At 36.6% G+C, this 22,484-nt stretch overlaps 1 protein-coding gene across 1 annotated transcript; it reads right to left on the bottom strand.

The window, feature by feature from the left end:
• Nucleotides 1-12,800: 12,800 nt before the first annotated feature.
• LOC123525792 (complement C1q-like protein 2) lies at nt 12,801-14,113 on the bottom strand. The gene is made up of 2 exons (XM_045304939.2): nt 13,678-14,113; nt 12,801-13,216 (listed from the first exon to the last, which is right to left on the bottom strand). Exons 1-2 carry the CDS (start codon nt 14,018-14,020, stop codon nt 12,801-12,803), a joined length of 759 nt encoding a protein of 252 aa, XP_045160874.2. The 5' UTR covers nt 14,021-14,113.
• Between the last annotated feature and the right edge of the window lie 8,371 nt (nt 14,114-22,484).

Here is a 22,484-nt window from a genome sequence, read left to right as displayed (position 1 = left end):
ATATTTTCTATGGAGACAACGTTAGTTGATACTCTCCCCGGCTTTCTGTATGTACTTCGTTACTCATGTTTCAATCAATAAATGTATTTTAACTAGAAATAAGTAAAGGCGTATTCGCCCCTTGCCAAATAAAATGTTTTGTGCCTTTAGGATAAAAAGAGTAAAATTTAAATACGCAGGAATATAATTTCGTGAACGGAACAACAGTCGAGCAGCTGACTTATTAGCATTGATGACAATAAGAACACTTTTTGATATCTAACTGAGTTTGGTTGATAAGGATTCTCCCATTCTATTTAAAATGATACCTGTTTTTAAATGATGAAGAACTTGTCACCGTAATATTAGCTCCAAAGGCCGTGATACATAAAATTAAAGAGAAGTAAGGTGCGTTTTGCTTACCTTATATCAGAGGAAAAATTTACCTCCCCCTACCCACAACTCCCCTAGCACACACATGGGGCATGGCGTATCCATTCCGTCATCATTTATAAAAAATATCCGATTTACAGATAAAACCAGTTAATTAAGAGTGAGTCAAATTAAGCTATTTATGCATCGTCTGAACAAAAATAAATTCGATGTATTGATAAAAGGAAAATTGGTCATTTTTGTGCACATTTGACCCGCATAAAGCATCATATTCTTTTTATTGCTGATATTCATGCATAGTGATGTAATTCATTAAAGGGAGTAGCCTACATATTTCAGGAGACAACTTATTATGTCTCCCCCCCCCCCCCCAAACCCCTCTGGGGGAGACATATTGTTTTTGCCCTGTCCGTCCGTCCGTCCGTACGTCACACTTCATTTCCGAGCAATAACTGGAGAACCATTTGACCTAGAACCTTCAAACTTCATAGGTTTGTAGGGCTGCTGGAGTAGACGACCCTTATTTGTTTTGGGGTCACCCTGTCAAAGGTCAAGGTCACAGGGGCCTGAACATTGAAAACCATTTCCGATCAATAACTAGAGAACCACTTAACCCAGAATGTTGAAACTTAATAGGATGATTGGTCATGAAGAGTAGATGACCCCTATTGATTTTGGGATCACTCCGTTAAAGGTCAAGGTCACAGGGGCCAGAACATTGAAAATGATTTCCGATCAATAACTAGAGAACCACTTCACCCAGAATGTTGAAACTTAATAGGATGATTGATCATGAAGAATAGATGACCTCTATTCATTTTGGGGGTCATTCTGTCAAAGGTCAAGGTCACAGGGGCCTGAACATTGAAAACCATTTCCGATCAATAACTAGAGAACCACTTGACCCAGAATGTTGAAAATTAATAGGATGATTGGCCATGAAGAACAGATGGCCCCTATTCATTTTGGAGTCACTCTGTCAAAGGTCAAGGTCATAGGGGCCTGAACATTGAAAACCATTTCCGATCAATAACTAGAGAACCACTTGACCCAGAAAGTTGAAACTTCATAGGTTGATTGATCATGTAGAGTAAATGACCCCTTTCGTTTTTGGGATCACTCTGTTAAAGGTCAAGGTCACAGGGGCCTGAACATTGAAAACCATTTCCAATCAATAACTTGAGTACCACTTGACCCAGAATATTGAAACTTCATAGGATGATTGTACATGCAAAGTAAATGACCTCTATCGATTTTGGGGTCATTCTATTAAAGGTCAAGGTCACAGGGGCCTGAACATTGAAAAAATTTTCCGGTCAGTAACTTGAGAACAACTTGATCCATAACGTTGAAACTTAATAGAATGATTGGTCATGCAGAGTAGATGACTCCTATCGATTTTGGGGTCATTCTGTTAAAGGTCAAGGTCACAGGGGCCTGAACATGGAAAACCGTTTCTGATCAATAACTTGAGAACCTCTTGACCCAGAATGTTAAAACTTTAAAGGATAATTGGACATACAGAGCAAATGACCCCATTTAATATTGGGGTCACTCTATTAAAGGTCAAGGTCACAGGGGCCTGAACATGGAAAACAATTTCCGGTCAGTAACTTGAGAACCACTCAACCCAGAATGTTGAAACTTCATAGGATGATTGCACATGCAAAGTAGATGACCTCTATCGATTTTGGGGTCACTCCGTTAAAGGTCAAGGTCACAGGGGCCTGAACATTGATAACCATTTCCGATCAATAATTTGAGAACCTCTTGATCCAGAATGTTGAAACTTCATAGGATAATTGAGCATGCAGAGTAGATGACCCCTATTGATTTTTGGGTCAGTCTATTAAAGGTTAAGGTCACAGGGGCCTGGTCATGTGAAATCATTTCCGGAAAATAACTTGAGAACCACTTGACCTAGAATGTTGAAACTTAATAGGATGATTGGACATGCAGAGTAGATGACCCCTATTGATTTTGGGGTCACTTGATCAAAGGTCAAGGTCACAGGAGCCTGAACAGTGACTTGAAAACCACTAGGCCAAGAGTGTTGAAACGTAGCAGGATGACTGGACATGCCAAGTAGATGATCCCTATTGCAGCCAACCATCAGTGTCTCTTTGACTTTCACTCCTGACTCCTATTGACTTCTTGCCTATACCACTTTGCATTGGGGGAGACATGCGCTTTTTTGCAAAAGCATCTCTCAAAAGTCAATAAAAAGTGAGTACTCTGAAAGCGACTAGTTGTACAAACTTTTTGACCTAAGCTTTTTGCACGATAAATAACCAAAAATATTGTGGAGAAGGCTGTAAACTGTTGCAACTGGAATACAGAAAATCTACACTCTTCTTGCATTTTTACCAATATCTTACTTTAATTTTCACCCACTTTATCATGTTTCAGTGTCATATATACATTCTATGCCAAACTTGGTGGAAATGATAATGTTGAAAAATTTCACCCAAAAGTTGGTACTTTTTTCCTCCATGCTTACAATAAAATTACACCAGCGTATACGAGTGTGGTGTGTAAAAAAGTTGTTGAAACTCAGCTATAAGAAAACATATTGTGCTTTTTGAATGTACATCACTATTGATGTAATAGTTTCTACTGAAGTACGTTAGTCTCAAAATTTTATTAATTCCCCTCGTATAAGGTCTAAATCTAGTTTGTGTTTCTACATGTACATTGTAATTTTCAGCCTAAATGTTTACTCGGTTATATATGATATTTGTAAAAAGCTTTCCTAGACGTCTGAGCAGGAAGGATATGTCACGAAATGCAACCCATGTACGCTTAAACCCTTCCTGTCCTCCTGACGAGAAGGAACCAGTGTCACATCCACGCAGACAGGGTCCTAATAAGAGATAGTATCAGCCTTGAAACCGTGAGGTTTCGGCTTCAAGTCGGGTTTCGATCCTCGAATCCTTGAGGTGAAATGGATTTAATAATCATATCATATCTTCCGACGTTGTTCTTTCTGTGTTACATTAATTATAAATACACACATTTCATTGTACAGAAAAAGTATTAATAGAAGTGCAGATACTGGCAAAAGTTAGTTAAACGTATTGGAAATGTCAGGTTTCTGGTATTGTGTTTTTATTCTGCAAAAACTGATAAAGGAAAAGAGTTCTTAAAACTGGAAAACAATTAAAGTTTACAAATTGGCAGAGGATGTCTAGCGCTCTAATGCGTGGTATTACAGCAAAACTAGGGCTACAAAGATGAAAATACATGTGGACAGAAAGGTGTTAAAATGTATAGACTTAACATCTCCAAGTTTCACCCTGATGATAAAATTCTCTTTTAAAAACTATTAAGTAAGTTTGATCATGCCTCAGTCAAGCCTTAGAAAAAAAGGTCAAAAGATGCAAACAGTTTCCAAAATAGCAAAATATGTCTTAATCATAAACAAATCATTCCGTTTATACACTGTTCAAATAACGCTATGAGTCCGCACAGAAGTCTTCGAAAGAAAAGACAGCTTGACAAATGAAAATGGCCGGATAACTAGTTTATCTTTTCTGCAAGAAAAGCGGTAATATACCCTAGTTCGTGCAGTAACATTTGCACGCACCAGCCTTCCGACTGTGATGCATCGCCCTGAAAGCTCGGATAAATACACGAGAATGTATCTTAACAAGTTATCAACATAATATTTATTTATCTTAGCTTTTTACACGTTTAAGCTAGAATATAGTTCAGGTATAGTTAGTCTGTGTTTTACCGTCTGCAGAATTACGATCTATGTAATCTGATATAATATTATATAGATTAGACTGTGACAAGAAAGGCCGTACCGGCGACAGTAACCATCAGAACAAATCAACACCCTTTACAATATTTACAAATTTATTTACATAAGATGATTATTAACAATGAATAGATGATATGAAAAGAAAAAAAAAACAAAAACAAAAAACTGATTATAAGAAAGAAAAAAAAAGAAAGTTCAGTATCTCTAGATACATAAGATCTTACAGTTCCATTCTAATCTGACGTGACACAGGTCTTTAATTTAATTGTGAACTTTAAGTAGCACAAACAAAACGTAGCTCAAAATCCAGTCCCTTTAAACCGTGAATACGTTGATTCCGTGTTGGCTCCCTATGGTGGTAGGTGATTGCATCCCTGAGCTGACTTCAGAGGATAACAAAAATCATCGTCTTTGCGGTTTACGGCACAACCATGGGACGTAAGCTCTGCGCTGGGAATATCACATCCAGGCGAGTGAAGACAAGTAAACCTCGGGCATTGTACTTCCGGGTTATGACATCACCAGGTAAAATCGTCTGGCGGAAGAAGCTAAAATATATAACATATGGTAAGCACCATAGCAAAACAAATAAGTCAGGGCATAAAACTGCTCCTTTGGGTACACCATACCTCCGTAGGCTCCCATAAATAATACGTGCTACTTATACAAAATATATGTGCTACTAAGTTCATACGTCACGTGATTAAAATACGTCACTAATTACTTCCATTATTACCAAAATTAATTACTTAAAAGTCTGACATTGAAGTATGAAAAAGATATGACAAGTTTATGATGAAACATTATAGTAATGGAAATGATAAACTGCAGCTATTATTTACAACTACAAATAAACAAAATTCAATATAAATCAAACGTTATATGATAGTTGGCATCCATATAATATCTAATGCCATACACTACAACGGACATTAATTAGATGTGCTATAGACTGGCACACAATTACAAATTACAATAATATATTACATACATGGTACTAGACTTGCTATATAGATTTATACATAACAATACAATGCAGTAATGGCGTTCCATAATTAACAAAAATGTTTGACATAAGTTTTGAAACAGTGCTTTACAATTATCATGTTACAAATTTCAGTATAAATCTAACATCTTATATAAACGAAACGTTTAGACTCCTCTTTCTAAATAATTTACAAAAGTCTGAAAAATTTAATAAATTATCCTAACATACCGAAACTAGCTAAAATCACATGCCGAAAAGTAAATGTTACAGAATTCTGTAGAATGAACAAAAATTTACCAAATAAAAATCGTAATGCAAAAATCATACAAAAATCTAACAAATAAATTTCTTACCTCGATCGAGCATAAATTTCTAGCAAGAAAATAATTCAGACATAGATTCGTCTATAATGTCGGAATGTGGTGTGCGCAAGGCATATCTAGTCCAGTCTATTTAAAGGGTAATGCCTCGCCAAATACTAAATTTCATGGGATTCACGGCCTATGCGTGAACTCTTACTATTTCTATTTTCACGGGATTCACGATATAGCCGGGGAATCTAACTACTTTGGCGCGAACTTAAATTGACAATTTGAGGCCCATTATAGTGGTTTAGGGGATAAAAACATAAATTACTGAAGTTTATAAAATATCAACTTTCTTATTACTGAACCGAATTTAATGAAATTTACATGGAAATTTAAGTTATGAAATACAGAAAAAAATGAGAGGTATTTTATGCGTGAAATCTGACATTTACCTCAGTAACTAAAAAATTTACAAAAAGATGATGCAATACCTGCATTTACACTACAGATAAAATAAGGCCCGTATGTCAATTTGTGACATAGACACACTATCATGCAAACGCCTTTTTACCCAGAAGTATACGTCTGTGGAACAGTCTCCCTGTGTCTTTGCAAGCTAGTCCCAGCTTAGAAATATTTGCTGGGCAGCTACCATCCTTCTATCAGTTCTAATTCAACTTCCTGCTTTTACTTTTAACCTGGCCTGTAAAATAGTTCTTTTACTTTATCTTTGTGATGCACATAATTTCTGTGAACAGCTATCCCTGACAACGCGCCTGCTAGTCATAATCGTTAACGATTGCTAAGCATTAAAACATAGACATAGACATAGACATAGACATAGACATAGAGATTTTAAAGTAAGTGTTGTCGTATTTCAGTATGAAGGTATGAATTCATCACAACTATAATTGCGCCAACGGGATATTTTAAAATGTCCGTTCTAATAGAAGTAACGAACGTTCTGTATTTTTACCCATTTGCTAATCCATAATCGCTTTCAGAAAGAATTAAAGCATTGTAAGTGTGATATGGTAATGAATATTAAAGACAAGGCCACACCAAATTGAATTTATGTTTGTGTTACATCTAGCTGTAAGGTTTTTGGTTGTCTGATCGGAAAAATAAGAAAATTGTGTTGCTTCTTATGAGCACTTCGTTTGTTTTTCTTATCTTGTAGGTAGGTTTTAAAATGATTGGGACGCTAAGCATAGATTCAGTTTTATCCAATTGAAATTCATAAAATAGGCTGCATTCTAATTTAGGTCACAGGCACAGGTCCAGTGTTTATTTTTTGTTTAATATCAAAAATCCCCTTTTTTTCACACAAATATACTTTTTATATGTTAGTCAAATGAAAAAAAAATCGATGACCAAAAATCCAGTCACAGTATCATATACATTGAAAAGGTAAACTATGCGAGCGTAACGCTATGGGAAGCTACTCGGCAAACTTGTAGAACATGCCAAAATCGGAGTTTATACTCTTGCAGCCTTTATCTGCATGATCGCACCTTCGAAACATTTAAAGCCTTCCATAAATACTAAACTGACCCCATAAATTGCTTTGAAATACACAGTATATTTCAGTTATCCCCCGGCGATTTCAGCTTTCGGAGACATCTTGCCAAACGAAGTGATAAAAACCAGGAACACGTCCGCTTTCCGGAATGGGGTAGGTACCAAACCACTATATTTTCACTAAAGTTCTCTCGTGAGTCTCGCCTATGTATTCAAGTGTTTGTTGTTAGGTAATTTCCCCTAATGTAAACAATTGCCCAAAGACATTATTGTGTTTGTTTACACGTCAGTATTATGGTAGGAGCTTGTTTCTATTCATCTAAATCTAACCTTTCCAGCAGTATTTAAAGAGATGCTTATAGTCAAAGTGTAGATGATGTAAAAATGTTACGAATTGGCATAGAAGCATAGGGATACCACCACCCACACCCCCAACCCCAAGTAAAATTAAAAAAAGTGGAAAACCACAGGTCGCCCAACACGACATAAACGAAAATGTTGCAGGCTCGGTTTGATTTAGCCTGTTCATGGACGGTAGTGGAAGTACAAGCTACCGTCCACGCCCTCTAGCCCCGGGTTGAGCAGAACTCAACATTTACACATGTTATAAGTACCAGAAAGTAAGATGTATTCATACGGCGGTGTACATGGAACCTTCAATGATGCACAGAGTGCAATTCCATGAAAAGCGGCGTATGGTCCCCAGATAAAATAATGGCTGTGTCCTAAACGAGAAAACAATGGGCAGAACTAAACAAACTGGAATTAAGAGAGGGGATCTGTGGTTATATGGAGCCTACATATCACAGAAATTGCCAAAATACAAAATTAAAAACCAGGCACCATATCCACGGGGTGATTTAACAATACTCAAAGCTTAAAACCACGAGACAGTATATATATATTTCCCTAAATATTGCAGAATAATTTTGATATTTAACAGTGCATTTTAGCATAGCCATGATTTATCATATTATCTCCCTGCAAACCATTTTCCATGCAAAAATGTTGTAGCCCATTGATCCTACGCAACTAATACATAGTAAAATTATATTGCAGATAGATATTTGTTTGTAAATTTGTTATTCATTAAGATGCATTCTGAGCCAAGAGCATCCATTCTTGCTTAAACACCACGTCTTCTCGAGCCTTTCATTCTAAACCATTTTCATTAGAGTATATTCACATGTGCAATAAAATATCAATGAATTGCATGTGAACTTAGAGAAACAGTAAAACCTGCCATAGCAACCTGCCAAAGGACACATCAGTGGTTGCCACAGCTATGTAGAAACCAACAGTATTTTTGTTTTTGTTGGGTTTATCGTACATAATATATAGAATGTAAATAAAGAAAAGTATATAGTACACCTAATTGTAAAATTGTTAGTATTGGAAAATACAGTACTTTTATGTTTAAAATTGTAAAAGTTTTAAATATCAGTCTTAATTTCTATGTTATGTGAGATATCCCATCTTAATATCAACTCACTGCGGGTCTAAAACACTTGCCTTGGGTTGATATTTATGGGCACACTCTAACACATTGCACATAAGATAACAACGAAGTAACGAAAGTTGATACATATATAATTGTTGTCATGCTCGTCCATATGGTAATATACCGGTGGCGAGGGTAAATAACTTCAAACACACACACAAACACACCCACCCCCACACGCGCACGCGCACGCACACACACACACACAACTAACTTACATAGATAAACAGACAAGCAAGATATAACAACCATGTAGGGCACCGCCCAAGACACACATACACACGAGCACACGCATAAGCAGGAAAAAAGAACAGTCGGGTACCGCCTTAGGATTCCGGCAGCCAAAATTAAGGTGGACACGATAACTTACTCATAGTAAAAGGGGAGGGGATGCCAAAGCAAGGGAGCGCAAATGCAAGGGGAAAGGATGGGGGCGCGACGATAGGGGAGTGGGGAGAAAGAGGAAAGAAACGTTAACAACAAACAAGACAACATACGCAAAACAAAGTACAAGGCAGACAGAAAACAAGTTGAAAATAGAGGCACCGCCTTGGAACGGTCAGTAACCTATACAAAGGAAACTGGGAAACATGTCGGCCATTGATTATTATAAATATCATAAAATTGCGAAACCTTTGCTGACGGCTGATCTTAATGAAATGACATAATGTAAAGTACATTAAGAAATAAAACATTTCTATATGAGGAGGATATAAATGGGCTAGTTTGGTCAGATCATGATAGAAAATGACATTTTCAGTGCAATTTTGCAGCGAACATGTAGAAAAACATAAGATATCACATTTTCTCATGTTTGGTGCATTTTTTTAATTCATATTTACTGCACAAAAATTACTAATTTCTAGGTGTCAGAGGTATGATTGTGTTTATTAAACAGTTAAGTGTGTAATTTGTGAGCAGTTTAGAGTAAAAAATGACAAAATATGGCAATGAAAAGCCTCAGCCACGAAAAGTGGTCATGCGTTATACAGCGTCATATACTTTGGAGGAAAAATTACGCGCTGACATACGTTACTGGAAAACCCTAAAACCTTGAAAGCTAAACTGTGTTTCCATGGATTTAGGTAGCTGTTGTTATTTTAAGTGAAATTGACAGTTTTAAAGTACAGAAAGTTTTCGATCTATTGCTCCTATAGCAACGGCCTAGTTGTCATCTCCTTGATATACCGATTTTAGAACCGCTCCACAAAGTTCGTTTTGCGGATTAGAATAAGAACGATCGTTTAAATCCATGTTATCAAATCTGCGTGCAAATAATTCTTTATTTAAGAGCATGTAAATGATATTCAAAATAAAAAAGAACCAACGTAACTCCACTATTAAATACTGTGCAGATGCAAATGCTGATGGTTTATCCAGATGCAATGAAGCTTCCAAAGAGCAATATATTTCTGTACAACCAGATGTCGTGATGGCCATCATCAGTACTGCAACTGTTCACGATACATCTTTGCAGACAGTCTCCAAACAGAAAATAAGGATAAAAAATGTGATATGTGTATGTGTTTTTACATACTTCATTTTGCAGATTGTTCTTTGATTTTTTTCTCGGTGTATGTTATTTCAGGAGTATTAGCGCAGTTGGTTCTCAGAGTACTGTTGCATTTAGTTAACTTTTGATAGATTACATCTAAAATAACTCTTGTATCTCAAATGCTTGTTGTTTTTATACATACTGTACGTCTTTCTGACAAGTAGTATTTCCAATTTACCTTATACCCGCCTGCTTAGCTCAATAGGGCGAGCGCCGATCTACGGATCGCGAGGTCGTGAGTTTGATAAAAAACATTGTGTCTGTAATCATTTGCACCACCTCTGATTCATGTGGGGAAATTGGCAGATACATACGGAGACCAGGTTTGTACTGGTACAGAATAAAGGAACACTGGTTATGTTAACTGCCTGCTGTTACATAACTGAAAAACTGTTGAAACGGCGTTAAACCAAAACAAACATACTAAAGTGAAATACTTACCGTAAACGGTGAGTAGCTGTATGTACATGTAAAACGTTAGTATGTTAGACGTAACACTTACCTCGTTATATGTATACTTACAGGCAGTTAGAGCTATTTACTTTGTACGATTGGTTTTAGACTGTTTTACTCCCGCTCGACGGTACACATCGCGAATCTTATATTTATTTTATTCGGTCTAAGGAAAATATCGAGACGCCATTTTTTTCAAGTAGGGGAAGTATGTCATAGGGTAAAATCATAATACAAATAAATAAAAAGAATAAAGTGGTTGTTGGTTTTCATTGTACATTCCTTTATATCGTGAAATAACAGCTTTAATATATGTAGTCCATCATACAGCACTTTAATTACTGCCCATTTAGCTATATATCGCCCTAACAATAGTTCCGTTATTTCTGAAATATTCCCTTCTACTAATCGATGGTTACTGTGCGCCCTTGTCCTTATGAATCAATGATCTGACAAATGCAGTGCATCATTGCACTTGCCAGATCGTTGTTCTTCTATAAGAACATGTAATATATACACAAAATAAATCATCTTTGATAGTCTTTGTTGCAGCGGCAGTCTTCTGTTGGTATTTTGTCACAAATAACAAGAACTCACAAATATTGGACGAAGACCCCTCTGAGTACATATAGTGAGATGACATAAGTCAGTACAAAGTCACCATTTCGCCAAACACACGTATAACTCATCAAGTGTCGATTGCGTTTCTATCAGATACACGTCATAAAAACGAAATAATTCGTTTTTACGAAATAAGAGAAAAGAATTTAAGATTTTAAATAAAAGTGTCGGGGTGTAACTGTATGGGTTCCATAAGTTAAGATATCATTCTGATTGTAGTTTTTAGTCTGTTGTAGATAACATGGATGAATAATAATAGAAAACATTTGCAAGTAGATCACATAAAAAGCTCATAATTATCCGATTCGTTCAGATAATTCTACAAGAAAACCGGTTCGCATGGTAAGGGGTTGACACTTTAAACTTTTCATTGTCAAAAACCAAACCACAGAATCAATACGACGGGCATAATTTGATATGAAAGCCTTAGGAATTACACCACTATGTATGAATATCAGCATTTAAAAATATGTTGCTTTACGAGAGTCAAATTAGCACAAACATGACCAGTTTTGCTTTTATCAATACATTGAATTTATTTTTGTTCAGGCGATGCAGTTACAAAACAGTATCAGATCTCTTAAATAGCCTAATGTGACTCACTCTCAATTGGTTTTATCTGTAAGTCTGATATTTTTTTATGAAAGATGACGGACGGAATGGATACGCCATGCCATTTATATGGGTGTGTGTGTGTCTGGGGAGGGATTGGGAAGTAAACTGTTCCTCTTATAAAAGGTAATCTACACGTAGCTTACTTCTCTCTTATTTTATATGTCACGGCTATTGGAGCTAATATTACGGTGACAGGTCCTTCATCACTTAAAAACAGGTATCATTTTACGTAGAATGGGATAATCATCTTCAACCAAACCCGGTTAGGTATCAAAAAGTGTTTATCTTGTCACCAATGCTAATAAGTCAGCTGCTCAAATCGACTGTTGTTCCATTCACAAAATCATATTCATGCGTATTTAAATAATACAGCTTATTCATTGTACGGAGTTAACTCTTTTTATGCTAAAAGCACAAAACTTTTTATTTATCAAGGGAGAAATATACCTTTACTTATTTCTAGTTAAAAATACATTTATTGATTGAAACGTGAGTATTGAAGTACACACAGAAAGCCAGGGAGAGTATCAACTAACGCTGTCTCTATAGAAAACATTTTATTTGATACGTTTACAAAGATGGTTATACAGTAATACACATACATAGTCAGTACTACATTTAAATTTATTTGTAAATATATAAGGCAATATAAACATGCATTTGCCGGTTTTACGACGATAAGCTTTTAAATTTAAATACTTCCTTTATCTGAACGAAAACCGACACTGTTTTAATGTTTCATGCGAACTTGTCATTGTATCTTTACATGAACCACAAAGGCAAGATAGGATGACACATAGAATTTGAAATTAAATATACCCGTCTTTTCTTGAAACTCATCTGTACATTAACTAGTACACTTTATACTTGTTAGATAGATCAATATTTCTTTTCACTTTACCATGTATCATATTGTTAAATAAGATATTTTGCAGACGTGTGTTTGTTTTATTTCAGGAGTTATTTCTCAGCTATAGCTAATCGATGGCTCTGTATTATAAATGGTCACTTGAAACAGTACAGAAAGAAAAAGATAAATATCTAGAAGTCAGATATTGATATATTTGAGAATGAAACACGTTTTGAATTAATGAAAATTTTCAATTGATCAAGAATCCACTAAATGTTGTGTAGCCTGCACCAAATATTTTTTCTCCGCTTTGGGTAGTTTTCACAGTGACTCTATCACCTTCATTCAACTTTATAACGATAGCCTGACTTGCCATTCCGTACCCTCCATCTGCACCTCGTTCGTACAGAGTTGTCTTCCTAGAACCGTTGACTGCAATATAAGCCCAAAATGCATCTCCAATCCACGAAAGTATGCTAGTGAAAAAGTAGTACGTTCCAGGTGTAGGTGTTACAAATTCACCAGATGTCTGATTGTATGCATCTCCTACGTTTGTAACAACAGACGGAAAAATTATAGTTTGGTCTCCTGTCTTTGACGTATAGTGATCGGTTGTATGTGCTGTAAATGCCACCGAGAGTTTGGGTTGTTCCACAACGCTTGTCTCTGAAATAGATATAGAATCGCATGTCGTTTATATGTTCTTGTTATAGGCATTGTATTTAATGCTTTATTCAATCAATTTAAATTGAATTGAATATATGAGTAACTGGTATAATTCCGACTTATTTAGAAACTATTAAATCTTCCATCTGTAATATCATAATGATTTTTTCTCTGATAAGCATATAATTGTTGAACTAAGAATCAATTATATTTGCAAAAGAATGAAAAATGATAAAAGTATACTATTATCAATAGGAAATTGGTTTCCGTACTCTTTTCTGAAAACTGCTCCGTTTTATTTAGAGTTTCTCTATATTTGAAGCCAATATGACAGTCTGTACAGTATTTGACCTTTTTGTATATTTACTGTATTGCTTTTTCTACTGTTCATGCTTTGTGAGTTGGGTATATATACGATTGTTTGTTAGGGTAACAGTATCGTTACTCGAAAACGTATTTACCTCTTAATACTTTATCAACTTCAGCAGTTTTGTTGTCTAATACTTTGGCAACTTCAGCCGTTTTGTTCTCCATGACTACGACAAGAATATCTCTCATGGTAATGTAGTCCTTTGCAAACTTCTCCATTTTCTCCCTCTGCTCTTCAAGAACCTTTAGAATATCTTCCTGTGTTTTCTTTATTTCCTGTTCCATCTGTTCCACATTTAATTTCATCTTAAGCACACTCGCAATAATTTCCTGTTCATATGAGAATTTAGAACACACTTCTTCAGCCGCCCCTGAGCCGTGCATAATAGCCAAGGCGAGGAAAACACACGCGAAGATCAGCGTTAGTCCGGCCATGTTGACGTTCTTGCATAAAATGAAAATTGCAATTTAAATTCTTTCCCTTAATCTTACAAACGTTTCAGTGTTTATAATAAAACAGGTTGAAGGACTTTAATTTTCAACCAATGAAATACAAATAATAACTTTGCAAAGTTTCCCTAATGCGCAAACACTAATTGTTTTTAAGGCTTTAGTATTATGAACAATAAATGAAACAAAAGAAAAGTCAGATGTTATTTGTTTGCTATCTTTAAGAAAAAGACAATGTCATATCTTTAAAAAGACAAAAAAATGTTAGTTCTCTTTAGACAATGCGGAAAATAATTGTATATGAACTGATTGTAACGACGTACTAATAAATACTTCCGTTTGTTCATGTGGCCGATGTAAACCAATGTATGTTAAATTTATTTTCTTTAAGTACGATATGCACACTTTATTTAAACTTAATTTAAGCTGGCGTAAAGTTAGCAGTTATTTCATTATGAGCAGTACTGCAAAACGGATAATTCAAAACAAAATGACGTCAACGTAAAAAATAATGACGTTGAGTGACATTGTATTCATTTATAAGTTTTTACGCGTTTTATGCTAGAATAGCGTTAGCGCATGTTCCTTTCGTGTTATAACATCTGCAGAATCTGTCGGGATACGTTGGTACCCTCACCCATCACTAAAACACTGTTTTGCTATAAATTATTTATTAAATATTGGCGGGACGACATTCAGCGGGGCGACACTCGGTGGGGGCCGACGTTTGTCTGGGCGACGTTCGGCGGGGCGACATGCGGCAGGGCGAAGTTCGGTGGGGATCCATAACGACATTTGCCGTTGTGTCGCTGCGACTGAAAGAAATAACGAAATGGCACAAATCAGCAACCATAATAACCAACTAAGTTTTGAAGTCGTTAAAAATTAAAGCATAAAAAGATTTAGAGAACTTTAATGCGACTTTTAATGTTAGCTGTGACCATCAATATCATTACAATGTATGGGCGAGTTTATATGTGTATAGAAGCACCTATAAATATATATACAATTCAAGAACTGTTTTGAGTATGTTATACAGGAAAATATGCAATGAGCTTAGATATATTGTTACCTTATTCATAGTTGTTTTGATTTTAAATGTTCTTAAAATACCCTCGTTTTCTGATGTCCTCATGATACAACCAGTGAAAAGTGCAATTCATTTGAATAAAACCCCAAATACTGGCATTTACAGAAGCGGGTTAGCCGTAATGCGTTGTACATAATTGTGTCCATCGTCCTCTGCATTGGCAACTCTATATTTGTTTGACTGTCATGTTTTCGCTGTGATACAAACGCAATCCGGGATCATTTTGTACAAATTCCGTCATTTCTGTCATTTCTACTGGAAAGTCTTCAAGAGCTCCGCAAAGAGTTAAAGAAGTGAAATTTAAAGAAAAAATTGTTGAGTGTGTTGGTTGGAGGGAGTGGTAAAATGGCTATGGATAATGGGTTGGGTATACGGGGTTTTGCATTGGTGCGATGACGGAAAACTAATGCACAAGAAACTAAGTGATTTTTTTGGAAGTGATACAGGAGGGTTATGTGTGTGTGTATTCGGGTTTAACGTCTTTTTCAACAATTTTTCAGTCATATAAACGACGTGTCTGCTTGTAGCAGTGAGCACAATGCCAAACTTTTTAGTGCCGCCTCACTGGAATATCACGCCGTAGACACGTGGCATGATACCCCATCCAGTCACATTATACTGACACCGGGCTGACCAGTCCTAGCACTATCCCCTTAATGCTGAGCGTCAAGCGAGGAAGCTGCTAGTACCATTTTTTACGTCTTTGGTATGACGCGGCCGGGGATCGAACCCACGACCTCCCGCACAGAAGGGTTAATATTAGATGGGGTGTTGAGAGAGGATAATATAAGTAGTCTGGATTGTTGCATTTTGCAGATCGTTTCATCACCAGCTATCTATATGCCAAGTTTGAATCAATACCTTGAATGGGTATTAAGTCATACTGCGAACAGGACATTTGAAACAGCTTTGACCTGGACCTTTGACCTATCTATCCTGTTTATGCACTCTGCAAACCGCCACTCTAAACGAGCGTATAAAATAGAAAAAGTGGAAACTACCCAAGTCCATAAGGCATTCTCACGTCATATTGTACAGCACTAAGAAGTGTTTACAAGTGGCTGGATGAGATTATAATGAAGTTATTTCCCGCGAAATAAAATAAAATCCTTTGGCAAATTCATCGTGTGAGTTATTGTGATCGCTCCTTGTCCTGCGTCTGTCTGTCGTCTGTCAACATTTAACTTGTGTATGCGATAGAGGCTGTATTTTTCAACTGATCTTCATGAAACTTTGTCAGAATGATTACCTTGATGAAATCTAGGCCGAGTTTGAAAATGGGTCATCTCAGGTCCAAAACTAGGTTACTAGGTCAAATCAAAGAAAAACCTTGTGTATGCGATAGAGGCTGTATTTTTCAATTTATCTTCATGAATTTTGGTCAGAATTATAACCTTGATGAAACCTAGGCTAAGTTCGAAAACGGATCATCTAGGATTAAAAAACTAGGTACTGCGTCAAATCAAAGAAAAACCTTGTGTATGCGATAGAGGGTGTATTTTTCAATTGATCTTCATAAAATTTACTCAGAATAATAACCTTGAAGAAATCTAGGCTGAGTTTGAAAATGGGTCATCTCGGATCAAAAACTAGGTTACTAGGTCAAATCAAAGAAAAACCTTGTGTATGCGATAGAGGCTGTATTTTTCAATTTATCTTCATGAATTTTGGTCAGAATGATTGCCTTGATAATATCTAGGTCAAATTCTAATATGGGTCATCTGGGGTCAAAACCTAGGTCACTAGGTCAAATCAAAGAAAAACCTTTTTATGCAATAGGGGCTGCATTTTAAAGCGGATTTGACTTGATTAGAATGTTTGTCTGGATTAAATCTAGATGGAGTTTGAATAAGGGTCATCTAGGATAAAAAAACTAGGTCACCCGGTCAAATTAAAGAAAAACCTTGTGTACGCCATAGGGGCTGCATTTTACATATGATATTCATAACATTTAGTCAGAATGATTGCCTTCATGAAATCTAGGTCAAGTTAGAATATGGGTTATCTGTGGTCAAAAACTAGATCACTAGGTCAAATCAAAGGAAAACCTTGTGTATGCAATAGAGACTGTATTGTTCGATTGATCTTTATGAAATTTGGTCAGATTGATAGCGTTGATGGAATTAAGATCACGGTTGAATATGGGTCATCTGGAGTCAAAAACTAGGTCGCTTGGGCAAATAAAAGGAAAACGTTTTGTATGCGATAGAGGCTATATTTTTCAATTGAGGTTGATGAAATTTGGTCAGAATGATTGCCTTGATCAAATCTAGGTCAAGATCGGATGTAGGTCATCTTGCCTCAAAAACTAGGTCACTAGGTCAAGTTGAAGGAAATACTTGTTTACACTTAAGAGACCACATTTTTGGTCCAATCTTAATGAAAATTGGTCAGAATATCTGTTTCCATGAAATAACTAGGTAAAACATGATTACACTGTTATGGTGTGTTTCTCAGGTGAGCGACCCAGGGCCACCTTGGCCCTCTTGTTTTCTTTTTGCATCGAATCCTAAACCTGCTTGACGCTGGAAACAGCGCTTCAGCGGGAACTATGGCCAGTGTAAGAATGGATAAAGATCAACTTACTGACAATGTTTCATGCATATCTAAGACTAAACTAGAATTTGTCTGTAGGGCACAGGATGTGCCCCCACTGGTACATTTGTCACAAATAAGGGGCAATAATTCAAATGTTTGCTGTCATAAGGGGATATAGCGTCAACACGATTAATTATTCTAGGTCATATACTTTTTTAGCTACAAAATGTATGAGCATCAGCAAAATAAAATCCACTATTTTGGCCGTTTCAATGGCCATAACTCTGTAATAAGCGCTAAGATTCTCAAGAAGAATGCCAAGTGTGCAAGGTCACATAATGATAATGACTCATGCAAGGTTTCATTAATTTACACCAAATAATTTTTGAGCTAGGCACGCCATTAGGTGAAAATGTGCACTTTTGATTATTTCAAGGTAATGGTAATAGGAGGTGGAGCCAGACGAAAAATAAAAGGTGCGCAAATCTATATCATGTCATTTACCAGTCATAAGCAAACTCCAGACCATATCGCATGTGACCTAGTTATCTGGCAAAAAATGTTCTACTGTTCTGGGTTAATTCGACCTTGACCTTTGCCCTACTGATCTCAAAATCAATAAGCATTATCAACATCCCTATTAAGTTTCATGCTCTTAGGCCCAAGCATTCTCAAGTTTACATCCTGAAACGGCTTAACTGTTCAGGGTCACTGTGACCTTGATCTTTGACCTACTGACCTTAAAATCATTAGAGGTCATCTGCTGGTCATTATCAATCTCCCTTTTAATTTTTGTGATCATAGTAGAACAAAAGGTTCTCAAGTTATTGTCTGGAAACAGTTTAATTGTTCAGGGTCACTGTGAGCTTGACCTTTGACCTAAAAATCAACAGGGGTTATCTGCTGGTTATGACTAACGCACTTATTAACTTTCATGATCCTAGGCCAAAGTGTTCTTAGGTTATCCTCCGGAAACGGTTTAACTGTTCCAGATCACTGTGACCTTGACGTTTGACCTGCTGATCTCAGAATCAATAGGGGTCATCTGATGGTCATAATCAATTTCCCTCTTAAGTTTCCTGATCCTAGGCCAAATTGTTATCAAGTTTTTGTTCGGTAATTGTTTAACTGTTCTGTATCACTGTGACCTTTGACCTACTGATCTCAAAATCAACTGGGGCCATCTGATGGTCATGACCAACCTCTCAATAAGTTTCATGATCCTAGGCCCAAGCATTCTCGCGTCATCATCCGGAAACTGACTGGTATACGTATCGACTGACCAACATTTGCAAAACGAAACAGGGGTGGAGCCAGATGAAAAATTGGAGGTGCACATGTTATCATTATATATAAATAAAGACTCATGCAAGGTTTCATCAATTTATATGAAATACCTTTTTAGCTACGCACGTCACAAGGTAAAAATGTGCATTTTTGACAATTTCAAGGGTCATAACTCTGGAAATAGAGGGTGAAGCTAGACAAAAACTAGGAGGTACACAAGTTTATATAATGAATAAGACCCACGTAAGGTTTCATCAATCTATATCAAATACTTCTTGAGCAAGGCATGTCACAAGATGAAATGTGCATTTTTTACCATTTCAGAGGGCATAACTCTGGAAATTGGGGCGGAGAAGCCAGACGAAAAATAAGAAATGCGCAAGTTCGTATCATGATAAAGACTCATGCAAGGCGTCCTCAAACACGGGTGGTAAACGCGCAATCCAATTCCCGCCGGGAATACGCTTAAAATGGGTTGCGCAACGTCCGGTGCTGGTGTTGCGCGTAAAAAAAGACGAAATTGAGGTATGTGAAGTTATGATTTTGCTTAATAGGAGACAAAAATAAATTTTCTTCAAAAAAGCAAAATGCTATTCGACACAAATATGATAATACATCATATGTGTAAAATATCTGGTTTGTAATTTATGATTCGGCTCTATTATCACAAAAACTCAGGCGACACGAAACGTGAAAAAAGTATGAAATCAACAAAAATGGGAGTTTCTGACCTCATATGCCTAATCTGAGGACATCTGATGCTTTTTATGATAACTCAACTGTTATAAAGTAACAAATATCAAAATTATTTGCTTCAAATCCTGCTTACGGGGACATAATTGACAAAAAAATCATCGGGAATGGGGTTGCGCACCGGGAATGGAGCTGCTGGTATACATCATAATGTATATAATGTATACGCGCAACTCCATTCCCGGGGCGCAACCCCATTCCCGATTATTTTTTGCCAAAAGCAACATTTCATTCAAGTGTATGTAATATCCATGACTGTTTTACACGCGTTTGATCATTAGAAGCGTCACATTTCCAGAAAGAAGGCACAAGAGTTAGAAAATTTGCATTTTTCATGATTCCATGCTTTTTTGACAGCTCGAGCCAGCAGAGTTTTCGTGATAACAGGGCAGATTCTTAAATTAATAAGTTGGTATTTCACACATATGATCTTTATTCATTTTTGTGTCGAATAGCATTTTGCTTTTTTTCGAAAGCACTCGTAAATGTGTCATTATTTACAAAAACAAAAACCCACCTACCTCGATTTTGTATATATTGATGCGCAACACCAGCACCGGAAGTCGCGCAACCCATTTTTAACGTATTCCCAGTGGGAATTGGATTGCGCGTTTACCACCCGTGTCAAAGTATATCAAATACTTTTGAGGTAGGCGCGTCAGAAACTTCAGACGGACGGCCCAATGGACAAGACCAAGTCTATATGGCCCCTTTATGGTCATATGCACATCAAGCTTGTTCATCTGTGAAAGTTTGAAGCAAATAAGCTAATAGAGTTGGAGGAGTCTGACACACAGGATTTCTGGATGTACAGACATACAAACAGCAGCAAGGCTTAGTAACATGCCCCCCCCCCACCCCCCACCCCCCACACACCTGTGGGGGCTTAAAAAGTGACAGACAGATGGCGGACTGATTGATTCAAAGGCTAGTGTCCTTCATTTCTAGCCCTGATCTGGTTTGTCAAGCAAGACTGTGACCAGCAGCCATAAAGCAACAATAACTTTCTAAAGCGCTTATTATATAAAGAAAAGGTAACTGCTATATTTACATTAGCTCAAGTTTATTCAATAAATTCCATCTTTTATATAACAAGTTAAATTCAATTTGCTGGCATACAAATGTCAAAACATTACAAGAATAAACAGCATAAATGTACACTCTATAAAAACACAACAATGACTTGCAACACCAAATAAAAACATCTTTTTTACATATCAGAACAAGGAAGTGTCGTCTAAAAATGAACAGATAATGGAGTTTCATTTTGTTTACAGCCTAAATATTTGGCAAACAAATAATGGTATTAACCCTTAGCCTGCTGGCGGCAGATGATTCTGCCTTTGCGATCAGTGCAGACCAAGATCAGCCTGCACATCCGTGCAGTCTGATCATGGTCTGCACTGTTCGCTATTCAGTCAGTAAATTTTCAGTGAAAACCCCTTTGAGTAATAAGTGGTACTGTCCAAATTGAACGATGGACCAGTCCATTATAGAAATATAGCAGGGTAAGGGTTAAGATGTATTCGTGATATAATTTGAGGTTAACTCTAAATAAAAGTAATATGGATGTGTGTAACAAGTCAATACCTGTATTTGTTTTGGCAAAGGAACCTTCTCTAAATTTGAAATAATATACTGGAAACAGGTGCATAATCTCTTTCGAGTCAGAATGCTTCAGAACATGAATGGTGATATTGTAATTGGTCCCTTCACAGGTAGGGGTCAATACTGATAGAAAGACCTGGCTTACATCAGCCAACATGAAAAGCCTTTATTTACAGGCCGTCAGATTCTATTAAAGATGCTATATATTTATACCAGCCTTAGCAGTCACCTTTATCATGTAGCCTTTTGCCTTTTACCAAGCTGACTAAAGTACTTGATCTTCTAAACGAAGATCTGAGAACGACCCATTCATATTCGTCGTCTGTATATTTTGGATTTCCAATATTGCTATTTTTATTTTCGCAAATCTATTTTTATTTGAACCAATCAGACTACTTGTTCGAATGTCAAAGATTAAGAAAATTTGCAGTCAGTCCAAGGTTCGAACCCGGGACCCCTGGCTGACAGAGCAAGTGCCCTACCGACTGAGCTAACCAGCTATCTGACCTCTTATGACATAAGATATCAAAAACCAAGGCTTTTTTAAGCTTGCAGAATGTTGTAAGTTAGCTTTTGATTGGCTAGCGGAAGGGTCGTCAGAACGAGGCTATAGATCGTGTTCAGATCCTAAGCGTAGCGTAAAAGGATAAGTACTTTAGTCAGATTGGCCTTTTACATTCCTAAATTCACCTTTTTATCTGTTACGTGTCTCAGGTAGCCACCTGTCTTAAGCAGCCAGATTAAGTAGTTTGTATTAGGACACATATTGTTTGATTTTTTGTTTGGTCTAAACTAACATTGATACAATCATAGGTCATAATTTCATGGTGACTTTCCAGGTTTTTGTGGTTGAGGAAACCCCACGTGCCCTTCCAAGCATTATTCAAGGGTGAGGTACATGGGTAGACCATCGATCTTCCTCATTCCCTAATGTGATTTCAAATCCAAAGCGGTGAGGTGTCAGCGCCTTAACCACTCGGACATACAAATAATACACTTAATACCAAATCATGTAAAAATTTTAATACTTTACATTTTAATACAATATTGATAATCAATTTTAGCTTTTAGCTAATATATTGTAACATAAGTATAAAAATGCAAAAAAAGGATACAATAACAGCATATTAAGTATGAATATTTTGATCAGTAAAACATTGCACAAAATAAAAC

Source organism: Mercenaria mercenaria, chromosome 3 (genome assembly GCF_021730395.1).
Source record: "Mercenaria mercenaria strain notata chromosome 3, MADL_Memer_1, whole genome shotgun sequence".
In the NCBI taxonomy this organism is placed as follows: Eukaryota; Metazoa; Mollusca; class Bivalvia; order Venerida; family Veneridae; genus Mercenaria; species Mercenaria mercenaria.
Note: the sequence above shows the minus strand (reverse complement) of the source record. Positions and strands in the feature narration are given on the sequence as shown.

Coding starts and splice junctions, on each gene's coding strand:
- LOC123525792 (XM_045304939.2), bottom strand. CDS start 14,020: ATGGCCGGACTAACGCTGATCTTCGCGTGTGTTTTCCTCGCCTTGGCT. Junction 13,217..13,677: donor AGTTGATAAAGTATTAAGAG/GTAAATACGTTT, acceptor TATCTATTTCAG/AGACAAGCGTTGTGGAACAA.